General features: G+C 37.5%; 2 protein-coding genes across 12 annotated transcripts in view; one reads left to right on the top strand and one right to left on the bottom strand.

Annotated features, from left to right (window-relative positions):
• NOPCHAP1 (NOP protein chaperone 1) overlaps positions 1 to 26,527 on the top strand; it is a 256,395-nt gene that overhangs the window by 120,745 nt on the left and 109,123 nt on the right. The window lies entirely within an intron of this gene.
• SLC41A2 (solute carrier family 41 member 2) overlaps positions 1 to 26,527 on the bottom strand; it is a 151,882-nt gene that overhangs the window by 43,029 nt on the left and 82,326 nt on the right. For all 11 annotated transcript variants that reach the window (XM_055574903.1, XM_055574905.1, XM_055574912.1 and 8 more), the window contains 4 exons: positions 23,464 to 23,535; positions 18,171 to 18,315; positions 15,421 to 15,567; positions 1,680 to 1,827 (listed from right to left, as the gene is read on the bottom strand). In XM_055574903.1, coding sequence (XP_055430878.1) covers positions 1,680 to 1,827; positions 15,421 to 15,567; positions 18,171 to 18,315; positions 23,464 to 23,535 — 512 coding nt within the window. The remainder of the gene's footprint in view (positions 1 to 1,679; positions 1,828 to 15,420; positions 15,568 to 18,170; positions 18,316 to 23,463; positions 23,536 to 26,527) is intronic.

The following is a 26,527-nucleotide window of genomic DNA, read 5'->3' as shown; positions in this document are numbered from 1 at the left end:
TATATGTTGTCACGGAACAGGGTTGATGGTCAAAGTATCAGATCCAATGTACTTACCACTACCAGATAATACTAGGAAATTATTTTTAAAAATTTATTATTAAATCTTTATTATTTTAGTTCTTGAATAATTGAAAGGCTTAATATGCTTATTCTTCTAGGAGTTCCCATAAAATGGTATACTATAAAGTCTAAAAATAGTTATCCTTAGAAATATTTTACTATTTTATGCCCTAATTAAAAAAAATACATATTTCCTAGAATAAAGTAGTTAAGTGTCAAAGAATAAATCTCCCTGCCAAAACACATAGATAATGCTGTGCAGAAAAAAGGAACACTTGCTAAAATACATTTTTAAATAGTTGTATTACCCAGGCAATAAAACTTATAGAAAAGATAGAAAATACAAACAAAAAGAATAAAATAAAAATCAACCATAGTTACATCGTTCAGAGTTATACTGTTACCATGTTGATATACAGACTTCGAAACATTTTTAAACATGTATATTTTTAAAAAATAAAAACTCAAATTGTAAAAGTGCTTCTGCTGCTACTGCTAGGTCACTTCAGTCGTGTCTGACTCTGTGTGACTCCATAGAAGGCAGCCCACCAGGCTCCCCCGTCCCTGGGATTCTCCAGGCAAGAACACTGGAGTGGGTTGCCATTTCCCTCTCCAATGCAGGAAAGTGAAAAGTGAAAGTGCAGTCACTCAGTTGTGTCTGACTCTTCGCGACCCCATGGACTGCAGCCTATCAGGCTCCTCCGTCCATTGGAATTTTCCAGGCAAGGCTGCTTCACTTTTATTAAATTGTATTTTTATCAAACAAACATATATGCATCATTTAAAAGGTGAAAGTACCACAGAGCATATAACATAGTCCCTAGCCCTAACCCCACGTCCTGCTCTCCACTAGCAATTCTTTGTAACTTCTTTAACTGTTTCTTCTGACATTTACTCCTCTATTTCTAAACGGTATGTTTATACTGCTATTCTTTGATTTTTAATTTCAGACATTTACCTAATGACGTCCAACAGCAGGATGAGCATTTAGTCTCTCTTTCTCTTCCCTCTCCGCTGAAGTCCCTTCTTAATTCCCTTCCTTGCCCTCTCCTGCCAATCTGGTGATAGCATTCCAACTTTTGGTGAAATATTTAGGTTTCACTTTATTAGAACAGTGAAATCATTATTCACAATTATTCTCCTTCTCTTTTTGTTATTAAAAATTCCACTGTGATGAATATTCTTACAATTCAATCATTTGCATATATCCATAAGTATATCTTTAAGTCCTGTCAGAGTCCTAGAAGTGGAGTAATCCAACAGTATGTACATTTCTAAGGTTTTCTGATATTTACTTGAGCAACTTACTGTTCAAAATAAGCAATGTCCTTGTCCGGTTAAAACTCACACAAATACAAAAACACCACTAGATTTCAATCATCAATCTCGTTAGGATTTGGTTGGGGAAAGGTATGAAACTGGTAGCACAGGAGGTTCTATGCATCTACTGATTTCAATAATCCTTGTCACTTATATCTCAATCACCTGGGATAATAAAGAGTTGGCTACACAAAATGACAGACCTGAGAAATAAAAATAGGCAATTGGTTTGCTTTAATATATACACAGATATATGCATATATAATAACCCACAAACACACACACTTTAATACTAACCTACTTATAACCATAGCAGTTATGACAGGCTCCCAGCCTGAGTGGAGAACTGTCCTTGTGGCTGGATGTTTGGCAGCTATTATAATCCAGATAGGAGTTAGAGCCAAGAAAACGACACCAACTAATGGAGGAATGTAGTAGTATGTCTCTAAAATTAAAAAAGACAACATTTCAATCTCTCTTCTAACCATGTAGCACATGTAAATATTAAAAGTTTACCAGAAGATATATTATCAAACATACTCATGCTATATATATATACTTTATATAAATTTCAAGCAAACTGAAAACTATAGATAAGGTAAAAATGTTACATAACGTAACTGAAAACTAATATATTAATTCAACATTTATTGAAATAGATATGTGACCTAGAAGTGAACAAGAAGAAAAACAACAGTTAAAGACTTACTTGGCTCCTACCATTTACCAAAGTACTGTGCTAAAAGTTTTGTGTTTGTTATCTCACTTAATTTGCCCTTAAACGTATGAGGTAGAAACTCATTCCTACCTTATAAAGAAACTGAGGCTTAGGAGTTTAAGAGGACATGCGTGTGTGCATGCTCAGTTGCTTAGTCATGTCCAGCTCTTTTCAACTGCATAGACTGCGTAGCCCACCAGGCTCCTCAGTCCATGGAATTTCCCAGGCAAGAATACTGGCGTGGGTTACCATTCCCTTCTCCAGGGGATCTTCCTGACCCAGGGATTGAACCCTCATCTCCTGCATTTCCTGTATTGGTAGGTGGATTCTTAACCAATGAGCCACCTGGGAAGCCCCCAAGAAATAGCAAAAATTGGGAGAAAAGGACATTTGTTTGACACCAAAGTTAGCACTCTAATCTCCAAACTATGCAGACCAATAGGATATTGTTTTTACCCATCAGCAACTTATAGCATATGCATTCCATAGAACACTGGCCAATCAATTGATAACAGATATCCTCCCCATCCTGAAAAGTGTTACAAGCTCCAAAATAAAAATGAAATACTAGGTCTAATAAAGATAAACAGATTTCTTCACTGCAAAATTCGTCAGAACCTTCATTATGTCAAGACAGAATATAGTATACTATATTAACCACAGTTTGGCCAGATTTCCTCATTTCATATCTGGATGTTACAACTTAACTTGGACAAGAAATTTAACTTCTATACACTTCTATTTCCTTATCTATAAAATGGCAAAATTTATAACTATTTCATGAGGTTATTATGAGTCTTTAGAGAATTAACTCATGTAATTTAACTACAATAGTGCCCTGGCACATAGCTGACATTTACTGAACACTTACTATCAACATAATCATCATTGCCATTAACATACTTTTATTTGTGACATACTTAGGTAACAGACTACCATGATTTTTTTAATACCTCTCATGGTAGACTGTCTTACTTGATCACAATTATCCTCTCCTCATTCTTGTTATGCTTTCCTATAGAGTTCAGCAAAGCTTACTGACTTTGGCTTGGCTTGTCTTGCTTCATAGATGTGACGTATGCTGTCTCTGAGCAAAATCTAAAATGTGTTTTCAGAAATCACTATAAGATTTACATATATATGGATAGATAATAAGCTGCTTTCAGGACACTGACGACTATTATTAGAGTTCTGTGATCCCTGAGACAGGGGAAAGAAATGAGATAAGCCCTACAATAGCCTGAAGCACTGTACTGTGAAGTAGTGAACTGTCGCTCAGTCATGTCTGACTCTTCTGCGACCCCATGGACTGTCACCTGCCAGGCTCCTCTGTCCACGGGATTTCCCAGGCAAGAATACCGGAGTGGGTTGCCATTTTCTTCTCCAAGGGATCTTCCTGACCCAGAGATTGAACCTACATTTCCTGCATTGCAGGTGGATTCTGTACTGTTGAGCCACTTTCTAACTAAAGACACATTTCAGACCACAGCTCAGAAAGAGAATTCTCTAGCTGAGTGGGTCTAAGGCAGCAGGAATTCACAGGGCAGAACACTGGAGAAGAGGAAGCTACTGGAGAAAGAGCTTGCACACTGAACACCAAGCCTTGCACGCATAGGGCGAACTCCACAAGGCTAGACTAAGAATAACGGGAGAGCTGTAAACTGAAAAATTCCCAGAGTTTACAAAGGGGTAGAAGTCATTTGAGATCTAACGCCTAGAGAAGAGAGCCTATTTGAACCCTGAAAACACTTAGTGAAGACCAGAGAAGGTCACTTCTTAGCAGTAGCACTAGTAGCACTAAAAAGGGAAGTCGCTCAGTCGTGTCCGACTCTTCGCGACCCCATGGGCTGCAGCCCACCAGGCTCCTCCGTCCATGGCATTTTCCAGGCAAGAGTACTGGAGTGGGCTGCCACTTCCTTCTCCAGGGGATCTTCCCAATCCAGGGGTCAAACCTAGGTCTCCCGCACTGCAGGCAGACGCTTTACCATCTGAGCCACCAGGGAAGCCCATTTGTTTATTTTTGTTCTTATTTCATCACACAATAGTGTAATGCCTATTATAAATCTATTCCAATGAAGCTTAAAGCCAAGCCTTGTAAGGCTCAAACTAATCCACAAATAGTTGCCTACAAGAACAAAGTCCATTAAAACTATAAGATGCTGATGAAAGAAATTGAAGGCAACATAAAACAGATGGAAAGATGCACTGTGTTCTTGGACTGGAAGAATCAATATTGTTAAAAGGACCATACTACCCAAGGCAATCTACAGATTCAAAGTAATCCCTATCAAATTACCAATAGCATTTTCCACAAAACTAGAACAAAAAATTTTATTTGTATGGAAACACAAAAGACCTCGAATAGCCAAAGCAATCCTGATAGCAGAATGAAGCTGAAAGAATCACACTCCCAGACTTCAGACTATACTACAATGTTACAGGAATCAAAAAAGTATGTTACTGGCACAAAAACAGACATATAGATCAATAGAACAGAATAGAAAGCCCAGAAATAAGCTCACGCATTTATGGCCAATTAATTTACAAGAAAGGAGGCAAGAATAAATAATGGAGAACAGTCTCTCCAATAAAGTGGTGCTTGGAAAACTGGACAGCTACATGTAAAAGAATGAAATTAGAACATTCTCTAACATCATGAACAAAAAAAAAACTCAAAATGAATAAAGACCTAAATGTAAGACTGGATACTATAAAACTCCTAGAAGAAAACAGGCAGAACACTCTTTGACATATACTGCAGCAATATTTTTTTGGATCTGTCTCCCAGAGTAAAGAAATAAAAACAAAAATAAACAAATGGGCCCTATTTTAAACTTAAAAGCTTTTACACAACAAAGGAAATCATAAAGAAAATGAAAAGACAATCCTCAGAATGGAAGAAAATATTTGAAACTGATGCAACTGACAAGGGATTAATTTCTAAAATATACAAACAGCTCAAACAGCTTAATATCCAAAACACACACAATGTAATCAAAAAATGGACAAAAGACCTAATAGACATTTCTTCAAAGAGATGACATACAGATGCTGCTGCTGCTAAGTCACTTCAGTCGTGTCTGACTCTGTGAGACCCCATGGACCGCAGCCCACCAGGCTCCTCTGTCCATGGGATTCTCCAGGCAAGAGTGCTGGAGTGGGTTGCCATTTCCTTCTCCCATACACATACTGCTGTGCATAAAACAGGAAAACAACAAAGACCTACTATATAGCACAGGGAACTATATTCAGCATCTTGTAATAACCTCTAATGGAGAAGAATCTGGAAAAGAACATGTGTATACATATATATGTATGACTGAATTGCTTTGCTGTACACTTAAAACTAACATAACATTGTAAATTAACTACAGTTTTTTTAAAGCAAAAAAAAAAAGAACAAAGTCTAACACTTGGTAGGAGAAAAGTCAAGCACTTAACATTACATTAATAATGTCTAACATCCAACCAAAGATTATTTTTAAGAGTTTGAAATTATATTTGGTTACATTTACAAACTTAGTTAAATACCCTGAGATATTCTACTTAGGCATTTCATTTATTTCACAAAAGATTCCTAGTACTTAAAGTAATCTTGCTAAATCGAACAAATGTATAAATATGCTGAGTCTTATGTTTTCATAAATATTCATACAATGTATATAAACTTGGTAAGATTCCTATTTGACAATTATAAGGATAAATTAATAACATAATTATACATTTTAAAATGGAATCAAAAGACTGACATGTTACTGTAATGGCTTAAGAAACAAGTATATTTAAAAATAAGTACTGCTTTGTTAGCGTAAAATCATTCATACCATAATTTTGATTCTCAAATATTTTTAAACCGAGTTCTAAATCTCCTTAGGGTTAAAAGTTTGCCTACCCATTCTTGAAACAGTTGCATCATCTCAAGACATTCTTGGTAATATCATTCTAGCTGATAAAGCTTTTATTATTATCAGAGATTTTAGCTAAGACATTCCTGGATTTTTCTCAAGGATTCTAATGCTTATTTTATATAGTAGAGATTTCATAATTAAAGACAGAGTTGATCTCATGGTCTTTGTAGCCTACCAACCCTTTTCTGGCTTTCTTCAACTGTTATTCATGCTCTTATCTTGGATTAAATCTTATATTTTATCATCTTCTTAAGATATTTAAAGATCTCCTCACCTATGATTAAGTGTTTGAATTAGAAATTCATTTTTTTCCAATCAGGTAGGAACAATTGAGAGAAGGCAATGGCATCCCACTCCAGTAGTCTTGCCTGGAAAATCCCATGGATGGAGGAGCCTGGTGGACTGCAATCCATGGGGTCGCTAAGAGTCGGACACGACTGAGCGACTTCCCTTTCACTTTTCACTTTCATGCATCGGAGAAGGAAATGGCAACCCACTCCAGTGTTCTTGCCTGGAGAGTTCCAGGGATGGGGAAGGCTGGTGGGCTGCCGTCTCTGGGGTCGCACAGAGTCAGACACGACTGAAGTGACTTAGCAGTAGCAGTAGGAACAATTACTATAAATATTAAAATAAAGCCCAAACAAATTTTATACCCATGGTTTTAGCTGGATTTGCCATCACATCTTCAAAATAATTATGCTAACAAAATTTATTAAATATTAAATATTTTCTTTCACTTGAAAGGATATGACTAATGCTACATATAGAGCAATTTTCTCCATAGTTTTTTAAAAGATGAAAAACCTTTATTGGATGCATTCCCAGTTCTCCTTGCTAAGCCATTAGAAGAGATAAATAACATTCAAATTAAGAAGCATTGTTACTTCCTAAAACAACTAAGGTTGCCAACAATCTCTTTATAGACTTAAACAGAAAACTAAAAGCATTAAAACCCACTAACTACAAATGAAAAGAACTATCCAGCTAGGTCAGATCATCTTCGTATTTCATTTTCAGGTCAAGAGAGGAGCACCATGCCAGGCTTTCAATTTATTCTCAATAACAGATCTCTGGAAGGACATCTGAAGTTGAAAAAAACACTCACCATCCTAACCCCAAAATCACTGCCCTGAATTTTCAAAGAGGGGAAATAATTTTTCAGGAAAGAAATAAAAAATGAGTGAGCAGTTTCTCAAAAAGTTAAAGACCTATCATATGACCTAGAACTTCCACTCCTAGGTATATATCAATAGAACAGCAAACATATGTTCACACAAAAATGTGTACAACAATGTTCAAAGTAGCATTATTCATAATAGCCAAAACGTGGATGCAACCCAAATGTTCATCTAATGGTAAATGGATAAACAAAATGTGATATATCCATACAATGGAGTATTATTCAGCCATATTACTAGTCCATATAATGAAATATTATCTAGTACTATTTGGTATTCAGTACTGCTTCATGATAAAGCATGAACCTTAGAAACATACTAACAGAAGGAAATAGAATATAAAAGGTCACATATTGTATGATTCCATTTTTCGAAATGTCTAGAATAGGCAAATCCATAGAGACTAAAACTATATTAGTGGTTGCCAGTGCTGGGGGGCGGGTGGGGTGGAATAGGAAGTGACTGCTAAAGGTATTTTTGGGGGGAGGGTGATGAAAATGTTCCAGAATGAGATAATAGGTTTCATAATCTTATAAATATGACAAAAACTACTGAACTGTATACTTTTAAAGATGAATTGTATGACATGATTGAATTATATCTCAAGTTTTTAAAATTCCAACAATGAAAAAAAAAAAGGTGAAGGCTATATTCTTTAAAAATGTCAATGTTATAAAAGACAAAGAACATACACATAGTCATAGAGGAAGATTGACAGAATAAAAGATAAAGTAACATAGCTAAAGTAGTCCAAATTGCTATAATTCCACTTAACTGTCACAGATAACTGCCATCTTTTTTTTTCTGGCCATGTCACATGATATGTGGGATCTTAGTTCCCCAACCAGGGATCAAACCCGTGCCCCTACAGTGGAAGCTCAGAGTCTCAACCATTGCACCATCAAGGAAGCCCCAAAATTGCCATCTTTTTTTTCACAGCTTTACTGTTTCTAGAGATTAGCATGTGGACGTCTTTGAGTACAATCATTATTCAGCCTACCACAGTACCCATTTATGATATACCCAGAAATGAAGGCAAAATATTATTTTTGAGCAGGATCATTTAGATGTATTTGATTTTGAAAGCTAGACACTTTTAGATTTTGATATTAATGCAGAAGTTCCTGTTTGGCTTTTAATCAGTTTCTCTTGCTGCTTGTGTCATTAGTGAAGTCGTTAAGTCGTGTCTGACTCTTTGCGACCCCATAGACTGTAGCCTACCAGGCTCCTCTGTCCATGGGATTTTCCAGGCAATAGTACTGGAGTGGATTGCCATGTCCTTCTCCAGGGGATCTTCCCAACCCAGGGCTCGAACCTCCGTCTCCCGCACTGTAGGACTTAACCGTCTCAGCCACCAGTAATTCTTAATATTATGACATTTGTAAAACACCAAATAAATCCGGATGTCATAATATTAAAGAATTATTTTTAGAAACAGTAAATGTTACCACATAAGGCAAAGGGGGCTTTGCAGATGTGACTAAATCAAGCATTTTGAAATAGAGAGCCCTAATGTAATCACAGGTGTCCTTTGAGGCAGGAAGCAGAGAGGAATTTGACTGCAGAAGACACAATGTGACCACAGAAGCAGAGATCAGTAACATGGCTGCAAGCCAAGGAATGCTAGTAGCTACCAGAAGATGGAATATTTAAGGGACAGATTTCCCTTTGAAACTTTCAGAAGGAACAAGCCCTGCTGATGCCTTGATTTTAGCCCTGAAAAACAAGTATCTTGAACTTTGGCCTCCAGAGTGGTAAGAAAATTAATTTCTATTGTTTTACGCCACTGCTGCTGCTGCTAAGTCGCTTCAGTCGTGTCCGACTCCGTACGACCCCATAGACGGTAGCCCACCAGGCTCCCCCATCCCTGGGATTCTCCAGGCAAGAACACTGGAGTGGGTTGCCATTTCCTTCTCCAATGCATGAAAGTGAAAACTGAAAGTGAAGTTGCTCAGTCATGTCTGACTCGTAGCGACCCCATGGACTGCAGTCCACCAGGCTCTGCCATCCATGGGATTTTCCAGGCAAGAGTACTGGAGTGGGGTGCCATTGCCGTCTCCATTTTAAGCCACAGGTTGTGGTAATTTGTTACAGCAACAATGGAACTGAACACAGGCCTATAGAAAAAATGTGAAAATTTAAGCCTAAAAAGTATCTGTATACATTAATACTGATCCCATGATAAACTACAGAAAGGTAATGATTAACATAGCTAAAGTAGTCCAAATTGCTATAATTCCACTTAACTGTCACACATAACTGCCACCTTTTTTTTTTTTTTTTCTGGCCATGTCACATGACATGTGGGATCTTAGTTCCCCAACCAGGGATAAAACCCGTGCCCCCTACAATGGAAGTTCAGAGTCTCAACCATTGCACCACCAAGGAAGCCCCAAAATTGCCATCTTTTTTATTCACAGCTTTCATCTTTTATTAGATTGTTGGTAGTGTTTGCTGGGAGAAATATCAATAACCTCGGATATGCAGATGACACCACCCTTATGGCAGAAAGTGAAGAAGAACTAAAGAGCCTCTTGATGAAAGTGAAAGAGGAGAGTGAAAAAGTTGGCTTAAAACTCAACATTCAGAAAACTAAGATCATGGCATCTGGTCCCATCACTTCATGGCAAATAGATGGGGAAACAGTGGAAACAGTGACAGACTTTATTTTCTTGGGCTCCAAAATCACTGCAGATGGTGACTGCAGCCATGAAATTAAAAGACACTTACTCCTTGGAAGAAAAGTTACGATCAACCTAGACAGCATTTTAAAAATCAGAAACATAACTTTGCCAACAAAGGTCCGTCTAGTCAAAGCTATGGTTCTTCCAGCAGTCATGTATGGATGTGAGAGTTGGATTATAAGGAAAGCTGAGCACTGAAGAATTGATGCTTTTGAACTGTGGTGTTGGAGAAGACTCTTGAGAGTCCCTTGGACTGCAAGGAGATCCAACCATTCAATCCTAAAGGGAATCAGTCCTGAATATTCATTGGAAGGACTGATGTTGAAGCTGAAACTCCAATACATTGGCCACCTGATGCGAAGAATTGACTCATTTGAAAAGACCCTGATGCTGGGAAAGATTGAAGGCAGGAGGAGAAGGGGACAACTGAGGATGAGATGGTTGGATGGCATTACCGACTCAATGGACATGAGTTTGAGTAAACTCTTGGGAGTTGGTGATGGACAGGGATACCTGGCGTGCTGCAGTCCATGGGGTCGCAAAGAGTTGGACATGACGGAGTGACTGAACTGAACTGGTGGTGTTTTGCAACTATTATTACATAGTTTCATTAATGAAGTGAAGTTAAAGTTACTCAGTCATGTCTGACTCTTTGCAACCCCATGGACAATACAGTCCATGGAATTCTCCAGGCCAAAATACCGAGTGGGTAGCCTTTCCCTTCTCCAGGGGATCTTTCCAACCCAGGGATCGAACCCAGGTCTCTTGCATTGCAGGCGAATTCCTTACCAGCAGAGCCACAAGGGAAGCCCAGTTTCATTAACAGCATTCCTTATTTTCACCCTAAATCCTTCCTAAATATGTAGTTGCTATGAATGACATTTTTATATGTTAGCTGTTTGTGTGTGAACAACAAGGAAATGGGCATGGAAAGTTGGAAACGATTTTTAAAATGCCCTTTATAATAGTCATCAGAATTTTCTCACTAAACGGACCTTATAGGAGTCACTCTAAACTGGGGATGTTCAGGACTAAAGAACTCTGTATAAGAGTGACATGCACAATGATATTAGATTCTACTCACATCACCACATCAATGCAGTGATACTCTAGAATGTTTTGTAAATACATTACAGGTGGCCTCCCTGTTAGTCTCCACAGGACCCAAGTAACAACCTGAGGCTATTACTGTTCTTAGAACTTATTTCTTCTTAAGCCATCTTTCTAAAGTTAAAATGAGCCAACATTTTGCTGCTCAGATCTTGCCTGAAAAGAGAAAAGCTGATAATTTTTCCAATCAGTATACACATTGTGCATACTAGAATTATATAACCACATAGTTATAAATAATTGAAAAAAAGAGTGTTTAAAATCCTTTAAAAATTATGCAGGCAACAATCATTGTGTACAGCTATTTCTGTTACTGGCCCAACTTTAGACCCTTTTAATAGCTTTTTTTTTTTTTTTAATTTTATTTTATTTTTAGACTTTACATAACTGTATTAGTTTTGCCAAATATCAAAATGAATCTGCCACAGGTAGACCCTTTTAATAGCTTTTTAAAGGATGAAGTAACTTAGCACACAATAGCTTTTAAAGATTGCTACATATTTTTATACACACTGAAAGTGTTAGCCTCTCAATCATGTCCAACTCTGTGACCCCATGGATTATAGCCTGCCAGGCTCCTCTGTCCATGGGATTCTCCAGGTAAGAATACTGCAGTGGTTTGCCATCCCCTTCTCCAGGGGATCTTTCCAACCCAGGGATCAAATCCATGTTTCTTACATTTCCTGCACTGGCAGATAGGTTCTTTACACTAGTGCCATCTGGGAAGCCCCTGATATATATACTACCAGGTATAAAATAGATAGCTAGTGGGAAGCTGCTGTATAGCAGAGGGAGCTCAGCTCAGTACTCTCTGATGACCTAGAGGAATGGGATGGGGGCTCAAGAGGGAGAGGATATATGTATGTTAGTTGCTCAGTCATGTCCAACTCTTTGCAACCCCATGGACTGTAGCCCGCCAGACTCCTCTGTCCATAGAATTCTCCAGGCAAAATACTGGTGTGCATAGCCATTCTCTTCTCTAGGAGATCTTCCCAACCCAGGGATTGAACCCGGGTCTCCTGCATTGCAGGCAGATTCTTTACCGTCTGAGTCAGGAGGGAAGACCAGCTATATATACATACAGATACATATAGCTGATCCACTTTGTTGTACAGCAGAAACTAACACAACTTTGTAAAGCAATTATATTCCAATAAAAAGGTTACTATATGTTTAAACATTACTGTATGAATGAATAAATGCCTGCAAGTCAAATCTAAGCATATCATAATCTAGAGCTTAGATTACACTGTAAACTGACTTTCTATTTCCTATTCTATTTTCATTTGAAATAGGTCTTTTCCAGCCACAGGTTGCCCTTTTTATTTTTCTATGGTGATACTAGATACTTTCTGCTAAGGCAGTATACCCTTCCAATAACTTCCTTATACTATGTCTTCTCTAAAAGGATCATTTTTTTTTTTTTATTACAATCTATTCTGTTATTGGGTAGGTACTGTGGCAAAGTCATTTAGAGGGATATCTGTCCTCCGTTTTCCATATATACACCAATTCCTTAATAATTTCTACACACATTAACTGGATAGCTTTCAAAAAGAATAAAGCATGTGAAGAAGTGCTATTTATTTAACACTCATTATGTATACAGTATATGGGGTCTACAAAACAAATACATAAAATAAAGACAGTTTTGTCCTTCCTCTATACCTTTATTAAGGGAAGGCACATTTACTTTAAAAGCTATAATGACTGGCCAAATGTAAAGAATGTCTTAAGAGAAATGTCAATAACATGCTATAGGAATTCAGGGGAGAAAAAGTTTACCTAAGATTAGGGAAATGTATTAATTTAGTACTGCAAAATGACGATCCTGATTGACCTTCAGGGAGAGGAGGGGGATAACATAAGAAAGAAAAGACAAAAAACACCAGCATGTATGAGAATCAGTAAATGTTGGAGTTTGGCTGGAATTTAAGAAAGGGAGGGGCAGCTGGGAGCTTGAGAAGGTTAAGTCTCCAAGAGGCCTGAACACCAGGCTTCAACTCCAACTCTGTTCACTAAGCAATGGAGGCTTCCCCAGGGCTGTGACAAAATAAAGTCAGGAAGAGTAAACAAAGCTTAGTTTCTTTTGTCTTGTTTGTTTTGGAGGACTGGATAGGCGGGAAGGGGGGAAATTCCATATTTACTTCAGGCATCAGAAATCAGCACATTTTATTGGGAGTGAAAGAAAGGTAGCGCATTGAATGACTGTGGAGTGAGCCTTCATACACATGCCGAAGCCCACAGGACACCAGGGGAGCTAGTCAAAGTCATTTCCGAATATCCAAAACTCTTAAGTGGGGAGTTAAGTGAGACTTCTCGGTGTTCGGTTCTTTCAGAGCCACACAATTCATGGCCTCTATTTACAACCAAAGCCTATGGTTGCCATGAAATCCTCTTTTTATCTCTAAAGACTGCTAAGTGTTTCCAATATATAATAGTTCAGGAATTAAACCTTTGTTTCCTAGAGCTAGGCATCCCACTCGGTAGCATGAGGGGATCTTGAATTTTTTTTTTAATTAATTTATTTTAAATGGAGGCTAGTTACTTTACAATATTGTGGTGGGTTTTGCCATACACTGACATGCATCAGCCACGGGTGTACATGTGTCCCCACTGTCTGGGCCCATTTCTAACCTCTGTTCAGAACATCCTCAGTACTAGGATTCCAACTCCTGGTGCTACGAGGCCCCCTAGTGCTCATAATGCAAACAGTGACTTCAGAAACACCTTCAAATGAACTGGAATCAATCAGCAGCCCATTAAAACAATATCATTTTAAGGAACCAAAATGATACTGACGAAGCATAAAAGATTGTTTTAATGAATTCATCTTGAATTATGATGCGTCAACTTTCAGAACACAGGCCTGGAAAAGTCTAAGCAGTATTTGATAATAAAACTATTTTTCAAAATTATGATCTATACTATTATCATTATATTTCACTTTTTATTTCCTGACTTAGACACTACTGTATTGTCTATAACACTCAAAATATTAAAACTTTTAGAGAATAACACATTTTGATTAAGTTTTTTGTCAGGAGAGTTTACCACTTGCATAATTTTTAGAAATAAATTTTAAAAGTGAGATTTTCCTCAAAAACCGATTTATCATATGAAATATCATAATATTTAGTCTGTTTCATTATAACAACTGTCATATTTATAGTAACATTTTTCAATGGCTTTAACTGGGGAGACACCCTGGTATTTAGCAGGCAGCTGAGAAATGTGTTACAAATTACTTCACAGTAATTTGAGTACTCAAGTGTGCAAATACTATACCTTTATCTATTATGGGAACAAGATCTTATATTTGGGTGCTTGATCATTTATTGTCTTCCACCTTACAACACGTAGGCACATCTTATCTTCCAAAAGAGAATTTTCCTTGAATATATACATCGTCTTAATGAGTATTGCTTTTTATATCACTCATTAAATAATGTAAGGTAATTTTATATACTAAATGAAGCTTCTCTTGATATCTCCAAAGGTAGAAGAAAATCACTGCCTTGGTTAGGTTAAAGCTCTTTCTTTAGTTCAAAAACATTTATCTGAGGTTCTGACTTCTTCAAACCAAATGTACTTTTAGACTTATTCTAAAGTATACCATAAATCTGTCTAGAATCCATGAAAATATATGAGGATATGTGAATATATGTTTGCTTCTGGCTTGGCTGATAAACTACCTTTCTCTCTCTTTGTATTACTGTGGTTTTATATTTTCCTTTAATTTTTTAAAAAATTGGGCATCTAAAAAAATGAAACTACAATCAACTTTTAGCACTAAATGTATGTTCACAAATCATATACATTTACATTGACAATAGCTCCGGAGTATAAATTTGCATTAAAACAATTCATTAGATTCTATAAATACCCAATAACTATTATCAGGAATTGCATATATAAGATAACTTCAAATTCCCACAACACTCAGTCTAATTTTCATGGTGATTTTTCAGCTGCTATTATTAATTGCCACACTGGTTTCTGATATGAGGGGAAATCACTAAATTTTAAGCACAACCTTATGCTCTGAGACAACAGTGCAACATGTTTCAGAATCCTGTGGGCTGACGCCTCAGCGCTACATATTCAGAGGTGAGAACTCAAAGACTATGATAGACTTGCATTCAATCTTCCTACGAACAGTGGGTAATACACATAACCTCTATGACCCTCAGTTTTCTCATCTGAAATCAGAGATGATATTCCTTATCTTTTAGAGTGTTAGATTCTTTATGAAGAGAAGAAGTATGTGAGAACCTTAACATACAGTAGGTGTACAGCAAGTGGCAGTGATTGTTCTAATCAGCCTCAACCACAGTTCCAACACAGATGAAGGCCACCGTGAGTCATGATATTGCTGCAACAATATTTATTTAAAGAGACTCTGAATAACGCATTGTATTTAATTTCAGGTCAACTTACCAAGACAGGAGTACAAACCCTGACTTATCCAAGCTAATATGGCAAGAGTTATAAGGTCGCCAAAACTAGCAGCAATGGGTGTAGCAACATTATCAGGGTTTATACCGGTCTTCTTTGAGCCAACAATAACCCCAACCATTATTATTCCTAGGAAAAAAAAAAAAGTTAATTACTTTTTGTGCTATGGTTTAAAGAAAATCCATTCCCCTAAATACTGAAGTACACACACTAGACAAACAGCACATCAGTTCCCGTTAGGCTGCTTAGATAAGCTGACTAAAGCAAACAAAACATTTTACTTGAATGTTTTGGTCAAGTGTCTTTCAACAAATTCCAAGTAGGGATCACAAAAGATGTGAGAAGTTCAGTGCTGCATTTAGAAACCTGAAAGGCTACTGTAAAATAACATTGAAGTTTCCAATTTAGTAACATGCATGTCTTAGATGTAATGTATTCATATGTACAAACCGAAATTTTATTTTAACCCTCAAATAAAGTATGAAAATGTCAAAGAAAGGTGAGTTATATTTACACATATAGCAACTGAGAAGGAGGCCAACAAAACCAGATTTGTTTACACAGAGGTAGCCAGAAATGCTTGCCCCATTTTTTATTAAAAAGTGTTGAAGTATTAGGAAGAGAAGAGTAATTAAATTTTGAACACTGGAGGTCAGAATACAAGAAGCAGTCTTTGTAAAGGATATTCTTAAACCCCAAAGTTTCTGTCTATAAACCTACAACAACAGAAGATGAAAATGTGACTGGGTTCTTGTACATTTAAATCCTCATATTCTTGAATATAGAAATGGGAGAAAAATGGTAACATCATATCTACACCATACTGGACAGATTTTCTCATGCCAACATATTAAGAGGATGCAGTACAGAGAAAATTTAAGATTAGTTAATTTACATGCTAAGCATAAATTAAATCCTTGCTTAAGGTCACACAGCTTGTAACAGTGTTTCTCCTACTACCCGTAAGGCCAAAATTATTAAAAGTATAAATTTTGTCTTGGTTCAATGCCTCACATATTATATTCTGGAGGCTTTTTCAATCTATGGACCTACCTTTCCCATAATATCACTGTAAATAGGAAAAAAAATAGCAGGAAAAACATTTAAATGTATATTACAATAATCATTCAAGATGTGATCATATAAATTTTTTTCAAAATTAGTACATTTAAAAATCAATGTGGAAAGTTCTCCTATGACAGAATGCTATTTAACTTTTCAGCTGAAAACAAGTTATTTTGCCATCATGGACCAGTGAAAAGAGTTGGGAGACAAGAAACAGGTTTTAAATCTGATTTTTCTGTGAATAAGCTGATGAAATTATACAAGCCTACTTCCCTAAGTCAGTTTTCTCACCTACAAAAGGTGGTTCAATACCATCTGCTCTACATATATAAAGGTCAAGTTACTATAAAAATGGAATACACATTATTCAAAATAAAGGTGTAGACATATATTTTTTAAATCTGAATTATAAAGTTTTAAAAATCCCAGGCAATACAGATACTTGTTAGTCTGAAATTTTTCAAACAATTCTTTCTAAATGAAACTAGATAGAAAACAGAAGCAATTGAGTCTAAAGTAATAGTGTTAATGCTTTAACACTTTTTCTTACCAGAAATCAATTTTCCAAAAGCATAACTTCACTCTGCTTTACCCGTGTTAATATCAGTCAATTCCAGTAATTCTATATAAAGACAAGATACTACCCTTGGTATAATTTGAGTACTAAAACAAAATGCTTGAAAATATTTTTGAAGTCAGGTCTTAATTTTAATAAGAGCTTCTGAATTATTAGAAAAGAAAGAAAGTGAAGTCACTCAGTTGTGTCTGACTCTTTCCAACTCCATGGACTGTAGCCTGCCAGGCTCCTCCACCCAGTATTTTCTAGGCAAGAATACTGCAGTGGGTTGCCATTTCCTTCTCCAGGGGAATCTTCCCAACCCAGGGATCAAACCCGGGTCTCCTGCATTGCAGGCAGACTCTTTACAGTCTGAGCCACCAAATGATCAGAATCTAGCCCCGAAAGTTACCTTCATTATATGAGATCACCTGATATGAGAGTATTCCATTTTTAACCTTGCTGGTGATATAAAATGATGGCAATTATAAATAAAAATTAACAAGTCTTTATGATTATGATTCCATAATCTAGTTCTCTAGTGTGATGTTCATATAAATAAATCAATATAAAAATGGTATCCCAACTAAAAAACCTTCTGGCTCTTTAACATTCTATAGCCAACAATATGCTATGTTAAGCATATGGTTATACTTCTACTGCCACAGAAACAGTAAAGGAATTTTTTTTGAAACCTGAAACTTCAAAAAATTTTAACGGAGGGACAGCTTTTGAAATCTAGAATTCCTGGAATACTTGTTACTCAAATGACAAGCTAGCAAATCTTCTGCATGATTTCCAGAAAGGAGCTTCTCAATTAATTTCACTTACAGAGACAAATAAAATCTCTAGGCTATTTTCCTGGTCTTGTTTGGGAGCTGTACCAGGGGACCTAAAGCCTGGACACAACCTTAGGAAGCTTGCTCTGTATGCTAAGGTTTACATGTGATACATACAAATATAACTGAAATAAGCTATTTGAAAAGTTGTAGATAACTTTTCTCTGTTTTTTTAAAATAATGAAAAAATATCAGTTAAGGAAAAATAGCTAACATGGAAAATGAATAACTAGAAAGGAGAGATTGCAGAGCAGACACTGAAATTTACTTACCCTGCAGGAGCGATGCAATGAAGGCAGTTGCTACACTGCTAGAGCACAGAAGTATGGAATGATCAAGATAGTATTTTCCCTCTGGAATCCAGCCCAATATAATTGCTGCCACAGCTGCTAGGAAGCCAACTACTGTTGCTTGAACCTTAAAAAAATATTTAATAAAACCCAACTGAATTATTCATTGAGAAAACACATTTTTTTTTTAATTTGATGATGTCAATAGGCATATAAGGAGTCAAAAGAAAGTATTATATATGGTTACTGAGCTGCCTTACCTTTTGAAGAAGCTACTACATTTTAGTTTTACTATTCCTTAAGCTAGTGGGTTCTCAAAATGCCCTGATCTGGTAGCAGTAGGCATGGAGTGGGGTTTAGGAATGTATTTTTAACAAGCATCTTAAGTGACTTTGGTGGTGAAATTCATAGATCATCTAAGAAAATACCAACCTTAAGACTGAAAAGTACCCAATCCACATAGCTTAAGTCTGACTCTTGAGGCAGTATTGGCAGGAGACTGAATTCTATAATCAAATGATAAGGGTTTCATTCCTAGCTATACACTTAATCTTGTGGTAAGTTATTCAACAAGCATTAATTTAGGGTCTACTATATACAAGGTGCTATGCCTGGTGTTAGGCTACCGCAGTGGTCAAAACAAATTTATTCCCTGCTCTCACAGAGCTCCTGGTCAATGGGAGAGGCAGACATTAAAAAATAACCTCACAAACAGCTATTAAAAACTTCAGCTCCGAATCTGAAAAATGGTAATATTGAACATGGAATGCTTATTTTGTATTTAAATGAATTACATGAATATATAAAGTACTTTCCACAGTGAAAGTGGAAAGCACAAAGCAACCCTCAAAAAAAAAAAAAAAACAAAACAAAACAAAAGCAACTATAAAAAGTCACACTGTGAACTCTTAGAATCACATTAGACAAATGCTAGAACCAAAAGAAACCCTAAAGGCACCTCTAGTTCACTTATTCTTATTGTGTTTGTGTCATGGACTCCTTTGACAATCTGGTGAAAGTTTTATAGATTCTTCTCTTCATGAAAACACCAATGCAGTCAAAATTTTGAGCAGAATTTCTGTGTGCTCAGAGACTCTCTGAAGCTAATCCATGTACTGAAATCCAGGGCTCCAGATGAAAAACCCAAGTATTCTGATTTTTCCATAGAGTAAATTAATGGAAAAGCCAGGCTAGCAAGTTCAGATAGTCTAGATTCTAGCCACAGATCTTTCATTGCAGCAGATTTAGTGCTGAGCTGCAAGCATCACTATGCTAGTACCAGTTGTTAAGATACTTCGGCATTCTGATCCTGGTTCAGTTCAGTTCAGTTGCTCAGTCATATCCAATTCTTTGTGACCCCATGAACTGCAGCACGGCAGGCCTCCCTGTCCATCTCCAACTCCCAGAGTCCACCCAAACCCATGTCCATTGAGTTGGTGATGCCATCCAATCATCTCATCCTCTGTCGTCCCCTTCTCCTCCTGCCCTCAATCTTTCCCAGCATCAGGGTCTTTTCAAATGAGTCAGCTCTTCCCATCAGGTGGCCAAAGTATTGGAGTTTCAGCTCCAACATCAGTCCTTCCAATGAACACCCAGGACTGATCTGCTTTAGGATGGACTGGCTGGATCTCCTTGCAGTCCAAGGGACTCTCAAGAGTCTTCTCCAACACCACAGTTTAAAAGCATCAATTCTTCGGCGCTCAGCTTTCTTTATAGTCCAACCCTCACATCCATACATGACTACTGGAAAAACCATAGCCTTGACTAGACAGACCTTTGTGGACAAAGTAATGTCTGATCCTGGTTCAGTTCAGTTCAGTTGCTCAGTCGTGTCTGACTCTTCGCGACCCCATGCAGCACGCCAGGCCTCCCTGTCCATCACCAACTCCTAGAGTTCACTCAGACTCACATCCATCGAGTCAGTGATGCCATCCAGCCATCTCATCCTCTGTCGTCCCCTTCTCCTCTTGCCCCCAATCCCTCCCAGCATCAGAGTCTTTTCCAATGAGTCAACTCTTCGCATGAGGTAGCCAAAGTACTGGAGTTTCAGCTTTAGCATCATTCCTTCCAAAGAAATCCCAGGGCTGATCTCCTTCAGAATGGACTGGTTGGATCTCCTCGCAGTCCAAGGGACTCTCAAGAGTCTTCTCCAACACCACAGTTCAAAAGCACCAATTCTTCAGCGCTCAGCCTTCTTCACAGTCCAACTCTCACATCCATACATGACCACAGGAAAAACCATAGCCTTGACTAGATGGACCTTTGTTGGCAAAGTAATGTCTCTGCTTTTCAATATGCTATCTAGGTTGGTCATAACTTTCCTTCCAAGGAGTAAGCGTCTTTTAATTTCATGGCTGCAGTCACCATCTGCAGTGATTTTGGAGCCCAAAAAAATAAAGTCTGACACTGTTTCTACTGTTTTCCCATCTATTTCCCATGAAGTGATGGGACCGGATGCCATGATCTTTGTTTTCTGAATGTTGAGCTTTAAGCCAACTTTTTCACTCTCCACTTTCACCTTCATCAAGAGGCTTTTTAGTTCCTCTTCACTTTCTGCCATAAGGGTGGTGTCATCTGTATATCTGAGGTTATTGATATTTCTCCCGGCAATCTCGATTCCAGCTTGTGTTTCTTCCAGTCCAGCGTTTCTCGTGATGTACTCTGCATATAAGTTAAATAAGCAGGATGACAATATGCAGCCTTGATGTACTCCTTTTCCTATCTGGAACCAGTCTGTTGTTCCATGTACAGTTCTAACTGTTGCTTCCTGACCTGCATTCCTGATCCTGGTTAGTAAATAATATATGTACAAGCGATAAAATTAATAACTTAAAGTCTAATACTGTGACTCCAAGGTTTTTCTTGGAAATAAAATGCAGAGTTTTTGTTTCTTGGAAATGAAATACAGAACTAGGGAGCCTATGGAAGACATTGTAACACACACACAGCTGAGATAAAGAAGTCCTATTGTGTAAACCTGCAAAGGAAAGACCCAATTGTACCCAAGAGAAGAGCAAACTCCAGGTTAAGGAGGAGCTGTGGAGGTTAACAGGAGGCACAGGCCTAAATAGACGTGAACACAGGATACATCTATCCTGGCGAGGGAATGACTCTTCAATGAGATTGGGAACTCTGGGGTTCCCAAAAATAAGTAAATAAATTCCTACTTATTTGACAATTTATGGACAGGTTGAGATGGCCACTGTGTACAACTGTGAAGAAATTCTGTGATGGTCATCTGCTTGGGATCCCATTTAATAGTCAGAAGAACACGCACGCCAGCTAATGCCAGCAGGAGGTGCCTCTGTCCTTCTCATCCCTCCCCACCCATCCCCTCCACAGCCAGCCTCAAGTCAGAGGAGCTCTGCCAGCCCGCCCTACTCCCCCAGCCAGCCGTCTACTCCCTCACAAGCTGCAGCAGATAAAGCTTCAGAGACGGCACCACTGTCACCCCCCACCTGACCTTATTTTCTTCTCCCCTCTGCTTTTGTCTACAGGTAACTAGACTCCAACCAGTTGCTGCCTCACTGGCTTATACCAACTGGGTCCTGATGAGCCTGTGTGGGGTTCCCCGTTTCTCATGCATCCTTGGTGGAGTGAGACACAGACACAGACTTCAGGCTGTGGCACCTATTATGATAGGATCAGTGAAACCCCAGCCATCTCTAGCTCTCATCCTGACCAACAGTTATGGAAAGAGAGGATGGCAAGGGAAGGGCGGAGACTAAGAGTGAAAGGAAAAGTTAAAAGCAGAAATGGGGACTTCCCTGGTGGTCCAGTGGTTAAGAATCTGCCTGCCAATGCAGGGGACAGGGGCTCCATCCCTGGTCTGGGAAGATCCCACATGCTGACGAGCGACTAAGCCCATGAGTCACGACTACTGACGTCTGCACACCTAGAGCCTGTGCTCTGCAACAAAAGAAGCCACTGCAATGCAAAGCCCATGCACTACAACTAGAGAGGAGCCCCCGCTTGCTGTAAATAAAGAAAGCCCACCCAGCAATGAGGACCCACCACAGCCATAAATAAATAAAAACCTTTTAAAAAGGATGAGCGCTTTATTTGGCAAAACTAATACAATTATGTAAAGTTTAAAAATAAAATAAAATTAAAAAAATAAATAAAAAAACAAAAAAAAAACAAAAGCAGAGGTGGAAAATTATTAGAATAATTTATAGTCTAACTCATATTACTCAGTAAGAGTTTACAGTATTTAAAGAATAAAATAGGATATATTTTCAAATTTTCATTTATTAATTTATAAGTAGCCTACTGGTTGTTGGATATATTGGTTATTACTCCAGCATAGATTCCTACAGTTTCAAGCTGAAAAGGATCTTGGGTATCTCTAGTGCAACACTATGGAAATGAAGAGGAAAATGAAACATAGAAGAAAGGCTAAATTAACAAACATTATATAGCTGGTGATTGCTAGAGCTGAGACTAGATTTCAAATTTTCTTGTTTCTAACCCTGTGATCTTAGAAACACAGATAACTTTTAAAAGCCTATATCCCAAAATTGCCTTTCTTTCTTTGTCTTTGAACATAACATGAAATTTCTTTTCTGCAACCATGTTCTCAACATTACGTCTGAGTTGACCTAACATTAAAATTAGTTGAGCCAGACTTCTCCAATGGTCTAGTGGTTAAAACTCTGTACTTCCAATGCAGGGGGCATAGGTTTGATTCCCTAGCAGGGGAACTAAGAACCCACATGTTGCACAGCGCAGCCAAATTAAAAAAAAAATTTTTTTTTAATTAGCGAGCACTTTATAAACTCAGATTTGCTAAAGAGGTGCTGGGAGCTGCAGTCTTGTGTCTTGGGGATAGCAGCAGGTAGTGGGAGAGAAAGAGATAGTCCCCTGAGATTAGAAAGACCTGTAGATAATCTATATATAATTGACAATTTAATGTGCTCATTTGTATTAACACTGATAATATTAACAAATTAAGGAAAATCCAGCTTACACATCCTATCATATAAAAATGAGCAAAGTTTAATTAGAAGATTTACTTTTAAAAAGTCAAAGAAAAATAGCATCTAAGCAATGAAGTGCTACATATTTATTTGTACACATATTAACTCAAATTCTGCCTCTATTACATATGGGAGAAAATATTTTTTATATTTACTCTATATTTTATATGTTATACATTTTCCATATTTAGAAAAATATGATGTTTCTAGAAAAGAAAACTTTCAGAAGTTATCCATTTATTCTATCATTTGTTCATAAATATATGTGTGTGTATACCCATATACATATCACTTACCTGTTTTAAAGCCAAGTTGCCAATTATTAGGTTCCACTTTTCAATGGGTGAATCCATCTTCCCAATGTTTACCTGTTAAAATGAGTATTTTCATGTATCACTGAGTAAGCTATATGCCCTCTATTCTGCTTAAATAGCATATTAAATATTAAAGCCAAAAACAATCCTTTAGTATATTTGATGACCTTATACTGCATATTAACTATAATTCTAAATTCACTAGAAGTCTTGCATCTCATATTTAGCTTGCCTGAGATGTTTAGAAAAAAAATTTTTTTAACTTAATCACTAGCTCAAAAGAACCAGTGGACTAGTTAGTATTGTCCACCTGCCCTCCGTTATCTTACAACTAACATCAAGTATCATCCTAATATGTTAAATTTTGTCTACTGAGGCCCAACATAAATAATTACATAATTTTGAGATGCTAGCATTTAATTCCACATCATAAAACTTATGCATTGACCAAAAAACCAGATGTAAATAAATAATTCATATTACATAATTTATATTTGAGTCATAACTGAGTCAAAATTATCAATAAAAAATTCATATTGTTCACATATGAATGTTGATAATGTATCTCACTATTAAAAGGTATATATCTGTTGGCTAAATGGAAGAATATTCTTCAAAAATTAATATTTTATTCACACATTCAACTGCTCTGTAAGCTAAATCATACTTTTCAACAACTTAGGATTCAAAAAACATATATCCAAACCTGATAGTTTTTCTAATGCAGTCATTTGGAAAGCAATAAGCAATCATTATTAAAATTCACTGAGCCAAGTTTCAATTATTCATTATATGGTTGGTTACCAAAGACAGATGAATGGGTAAAGTAGAAGATACATAAGGGTAATTATTTATGGGTAGTTAACCATGGACAAACCATAGGTTAGCTCACTGGTTTCAAACCAACAGGTTAAGTGCCACATCAACATTCCCTGTTTCAATCTGGAAAACAGATTCTGTTCTCTAACTTTACTCTTGACTGTTGTCTCAAAGTATCAAGCAAATGCACATATTAAGATTTTTCAGTGTTTCAGAATAATTATTCTTGCTCTCTTTACTTGTATTATTTGCTTCCTAAGCCCAGAAGTCTGAATTATTCATAAAACTTGTGTTTGTAGCTCTGAGTCTCTGCTCTAGTGAATAAAGTATAAGTGAAGTGAAAGTGAAGTCGCTCCGTCGCGTCTGACTCTTTGCGACCCCATGGACTGTAGCCCACCAGACTCCTCAGTCCATGGAATTTTCCAGGCAAGAGTACTGGAGTGGGTTGCCATTTCCTTCTCCAGGGGATCTTCCCAACCTAAGGATTGAACCCGGGGCTCCCACACTGCAGGCAGACGCTTTACTGTCTGAGCCACCAGAGAAGCCTTATAAAGTATAAGCCATGTTTAAAGAGTGGACCTATCTCAGGTTTAGTGTTTAAGAAACAGGTATAAGGGAAACTCATGTTATTTGTAATACTTTTAGAAAGATGTCTACAGGTATAGGAAGCAATCTAAAATGATTCCATGAAAAAGTACAAGATGTCAAGACTTCAGAACCCCTTGATGATCAATGGAGACACATTCATTACAGTCTAGGAAAACAAAATAAGTAAACAAATAAGAAAAACTGGTTTGAGAAGCTTCATTTATATTCTTTGCTTCCCCTCAATGGGTCTTACAGATGCTAACAAGAGTATTAGAGTAATCAGTGTTAACAAAAAACTTGTAAGGAAAGTCTAGCTATTACTTTCTACAAGGTAAATTTTAAAAGGAGTTAAGAAATATTTAGATGGTTATTTAAAATGGGAGAAATAAAATGGACACTTATGTGATGAAAACAAGATTTGATATTACTACACTGTGCTGTGCTGTGCTCAGTCCCTTCAGTTGTATCTGACTCTTGGTGATCCTATGGATTGTAGCCCACCAGGCTCCGCTGTCCATGGGACTTTTCAGGCAAGAATACTGGAGTGGGTGGCCATGCTCTGCTCCAGGGGATCTTCCCAACCCAGGGATCGAACCCACGTCTTCCTGCATCTCCTGCATTGCAGGTAGATTCTTTACTGCTGAGCCACTGGGGAAGCCCCTTATTATACTACCCTCAGGTTAAATGGGCCAAAAGGGACCCCTCCCACTAGTCCCTAATATTAAAAGCCAAACAAGTCTTTTCTATACCCCAGTTTTAAAATATATATATTTAAGGGGCTAGAAAAATTTACCCTGAGATATATGACTAGCAATTATTTGCGGCAACAGTTAGGCCAAAGAGCATGACCTCCTCGGCTTAACCCCACTCTGGGGATTCCAGAACTCTTAAGTAGGTAAAATGGACAAGAAACAAAAGAAAAACTTTTAAACTCCTCCTCTAAGATCAAAGATTGTTGACTGGATCCCAGTGAAAACTAAAGTTAAGGGTGGACTTCCCAGGTGACGATAGTGATATAACCCACCTGCCAATACAGGGGATGTAAGAGACACAAGTTCGATCCTTGGGATGGAAAGATACTCTGGAGTAGGAAATGGCACCCCACTCCAGTATTCTTCCATACACAGAGGAGCCTGGTGGGCTACAGTCCATGTAGCTGCTAAGACATGACTGAGCAACTGAGCATAGGAAAAGATCGGGAGGTGAGAGTTCTCACACTGGTCAGAATGGCCATCACTACAAAGTCAACCAATAACAAATGCTGGAGAGGGTGTGGAGAAAAGGGAACCCTCTTACACTGTTGGTGAGAATGTAAACTGGTACAGTCACTATGGAGAATAGCATGGAGGTACCTCAAAAAACTAAATATACTTACCATATGATCTAGCAATCCCATTCCTGAGCATATATCCAGGAAAAATCATAATTTGAAAAGATACCTGCACCATTATGTTTATAGCAGCACTATTCACAATAGCCAAGACAGGGAAACAACCTAAATATACGTCTATTGACAGATGAATGGATAAAGAAGATCTAATGGAACACTACTCAGCCATGAAAAAGAATGAACTAATGCCATTTGCAGCAGCAAGGATGCAACTGGAGATTATCATACTAAGTGAAGTAAGTCAGAGAA

The sequence above is a fragment of the Bubalus kerabau genome, chromosome 1 (genome assembly GCF_029407905.1).
Source record: "Bubalus kerabau isolate K-KA32 ecotype Philippines breed swamp buffalo chromosome 1, PCC_UOA_SB_1v2, whole genome shotgun sequence".
Taxonomy (NCBI): Eukaryota; Metazoa; Chordata; class Mammalia; order Artiodactyla; family Bovidae; genus Bubalus; species Bubalus kerabau.
Note: the sequence above shows the minus strand (reverse complement) of the source record. Positions and strands in the feature narration are given on the sequence as shown.